The sequence below is a fragment of the Bactrocera latifrons genome, unplaced genomic scaffold (genome assembly GCF_001853355.1).
Source record: "Bactrocera latifrons isolate USDA-ARS-PBARC rearing strain unplaced genomic scaffold, ASM185335v1 scaffold_414, whole genome shotgun sequence".
Lineage (NCBI taxonomy): Eukaryota > Metazoa > Arthropoda > Insecta > Diptera > Tephritidae > Bactrocera > Bactrocera latifrons.
Genome location: NW_017537062.1, coordinates 28,284 through 31,850, shown reverse-complemented (window position 1 = coordinate 31,850; position 3,567 = coordinate 28,284). Strand labels below are relative to the sequence as shown.

Genomic DNA, 3,567 nt, shown 5'->3' with positions numbered 1-3,567 from the left:
TTTTAAGGAGTCAACACCTCGTTCGCATTTGATCTGTTACTTGATTTATGTATATTCAGTTTAGCTTGCCATTTCATAGTGAACAAACTTACCTCAGAACACGCGCTTGTATGGTTGGTTAATATTCGATTTTCTCAAGAAAATGTTGCTCTGTCATCAAGCTTACTTCTGGTCGACTGGATACTTCAATAAACGAAATTAATGCATGTGGAGTGATGATAACCTCTAACCCATTGTTGAGWCGCCGTTATATTCTAAAAAACAAATCCCTGTTTGATGCGCTCTGTGGGCACAGGGAATATTTGGTCTAATTTTTTTCAAAAACGAAACCAGCCATAACGTTACAGTCAATGRAGAACGCCATTGAGCCAATATAAATGACTTTTCCGTGTCTGAATTGGAGGATATTAACATCCAACGAAACTGTAAATTTGTTGAGGTCGGTTTTTGGTGAGCGCAGTATCTTCCCTTGTGGCCCTGTTCCGCGGGCTTTATAATCATGCGATTTAACACTTCTGCTCTAATTTTGTGGTATTAAGTGAAGCCGCTCGCCTAAGCATATAAGCCAGAGACGATTGACGTTTTGAAAGTGAATGTTGTAAAAAGTAGTCAAAAACTGATTCTCTCGGCTGGAATATATATGAGCCAGCCCCGTCTATTATCTGTGCAAAATAATTATAACACGATCAGGGTAGGGAAAGTTTGCCGTGAACTTAGTAATATCTAGAAAGAAATACAAATGATCACCAAGATGATTTGAGTCGATTTAGGCAGCTCCATCGGTTTATCCGTCTATCTGTCAATTTTTGAGATATCGRTTTGGAATTTTGTGCACATTCTTTCCTCCCCAAGAAGCTGCTGATTTGTTGGATTTCTTATTGTTGGAACCATCGCTGCCAAACCTACTGACAAYGTCAATAAACGCTTTTCAGGGTATGAAAGGGTTAAGACTCAATTACCAGAGGCATTAGCGAACTTGTTTGTTGTTAGTGTTTAAAAATATTTGATCTATCCATATTGTAAAATTCTTTAGTATCTACTTTTCAGTTCAGAATGTCTAGTAATACATATTGAGTAGCCAACTTAAGTAAACCCTTTAGGTCTTAAAGCTTCTACTCCGTCGATARCCGGTTAAAAGTTAAATATGTATGTCAATGATTATCTTAAATAATAAGCGCGATATTTTACATATTTATTCTCTACATGATCCTGTCTGCTGCTCTTTTGCAAAAATATTGCATTTATTTCGATCTAATACCATTTCTACATTCCATACCCTGATGAGTATGCGTCTCCACAAATATGACAAATATGTCTTTCAATATTACAATTCAGTTCTTTGTCGCACAGATTTAAAGCTACGTTCGCAGATAAAGTAACGCTTGAAAGAACAAGGACTATTGCTCCAACGACCAAGYGCCTTGTCACCCATCTCAACACAACGTTGACTAGAAGATCGCGTCGGTTCACCAACCAGCCAATGTGTGTATGTAAATGGTTTATTGGTCGGTATCCACTTAAACTTATTGAGCTCTTCCAAATCGTTGCCACCAATCCAGTAAATGAAGCCCGGCTCCTCGTCATTGACACGCGCTTGAACGAAATCTAAGCCAAACAAAAACGTGTTAATGAGCGTCTCTTACTAAAACTAATATTAGCAAAATACTAGAAACTTACTGTTCTTCACTAAAAACATTTGCAATTTGACAATTTTCTCGCGATCATTCAAAACCACCAGACTACTGTTATAGCGCTCACAAAACTCATAGGCGCTTTGCCAGSTCAGCTTTGTAAATAAAATATGCAAATTTTGATTTTAAGTTTTAAGTTTCTTCGGTTTCTTAATTAAAGTAATTTCAAGTAAATACCTACCGGCTGTCTGTGCCAAACTGTGTACTCCGTCTTGCCAAAACGCACCGARTAAGCTCCTTCAACTGTTAATTAAAATAAAAAAAAAAAATWAAAAAAATTGTTGTTTGAATTGAAATATTCAAATCACCCAAAGTTTCCGTTACCATTTGTATACAATTCTCCAGAGTCCATTTCCCATCCCTCAATATCTGCTCTTGCCAACSCGAGTACTTGGAGAATACCGATAAAAACTAGAAAGCAAATATCCTGTCTTCCCATTATCACACTTTTTAATATGCTGGAAGAATAAAGAGAAAGAGAACCACTGCAGATGAAAATATTATTACAACTGAAAATGAAACGACATAACTTCATCACAATACAGATTTTTCTTCGTAACCGTTTAAAATTGATCTGTTATGCTAATATACATATATACTTTTTTAATTAATGCGAGCAAAATTAATTTATAATGTATCAACATTGATTGCTGTACCTACAAAAAAAAAAAAAAAAAAAAAAACAATAGGCACATTAAAAATAGAATAGCAATAGCATTCAAGGGAAGCGAATGGATTCAGACTGGGAGTAGTGTTTAAAAAACTATTTCTTTCCTTATAAAAAAAATTATACGTTGCCAAGTCAAGACTCCACAGAGAACTATTCATTAAATCTATATGTTGAGTGCTCTAAAATTCAGTTCTTTCAGTAAGTATGCTGAAGTTGGTTTTCCAGATTTCTTGAAAGACAACTGRCAATAAATACACAAMTGCCACTCAGAATTTACTGCTGTGTACTATTTTAACCGCATGGTTGCGACGTGTAGAGTTTTTCCAAACAACAGGCAACCCTTTGCTTAGGTGTTTCGTGCGTGAACACCTTTGGTTGGGTTCCACTCATCTTGAAATACTCGTACAATCGACTATTGTCTACTTTCGGACTTASACGTGTAAATTGACGATTTGTCGCTTGTCACGTTGTGACAGACGTGTTTTGAAGCATCGCTATCACATTTTTTTAAATCGACACGAGTGTTTGTTTCAGCGAATAACCAATTGTGTGTGATCCATTGAAAAAAAAAAAATAAAAAAATGTTTGTACAATCAAATGTTCATGCAATATTGCATGTGTGCTGATCCCACTACTCCTTTCAGTTGTTTCAATTTCATGATAGTTTACATGACAATTTGGCAATATCAATTTGCGCACAGCWTCAATAGTTTTCGGAAATACTACTGATTTTGGACGACATTCACAAAATTCGTCTTCGAGTGATATTCGACCTCAATTGAGTTCACCATGCCATCGACAAACACTGGTCTTCAACTAGAGTTGACAAATATCGAAATATAGTAGACAACCCATGCTTTGTCGATATAATGGTTAATTTAAATATTCCCTGAGAGAGATATCACTATGTGCAATAATAGACGTAATTAAGACAAGCTTTCGTGTTTTGCGGCAATATCTTTTTTGTGGTAAAATAAGATAAAGCGTGATCCATTTCGAGGTTCCCTACTTTTTAAAGAAAAACACAGAACCCTCAAAGTCTTCCATACGTCAATTCGAGTTGCTGTCAACGGCGCCGAATCGACTCTCCACGGTCTGCGCATACACTCTTAGTTACGGCTGCTATATGTTCTTCATGATGTGCTGAACGTGGTCTATTAGGTCGAATATTTTGCAGTAATAAATGCTGGGACTCAAGATGGGCGA

The 3,567-nt window shown here is 36.3% G+C and overlaps 1 protein-coding gene across 1 annotated transcript; it reads right to left on the bottom strand.

Annotated features, from left to right (window-relative positions):
- Window positions 1-1,220: 1,220 nt before the first annotated feature.
- LOC108972680 (C-type lectin 37Db-like) lies at window positions 1,221-2,209 on the bottom strand. The gene is made up of 4 exons (XM_018939386.1): window positions 2,016-2,209; window positions 1,873-1,934; window positions 1,678-1,786; window positions 1,221-1,605 (listed from the first exon to the last, which is right to left on the bottom strand). Exons 1-4 carry the CDS (start codon window positions 2,128-2,130, stop codon window positions 1,325-1,327), a joined length of 567 nt encoding a protein of 188 aa, XP_018794931.1. The 5' UTR covers window positions 2,131-2,209; the 3' UTR covers window positions 1,221-1,324.
- Between the last annotated feature and the right edge of the window lie 1,358 nt (window positions 2,210-3,567).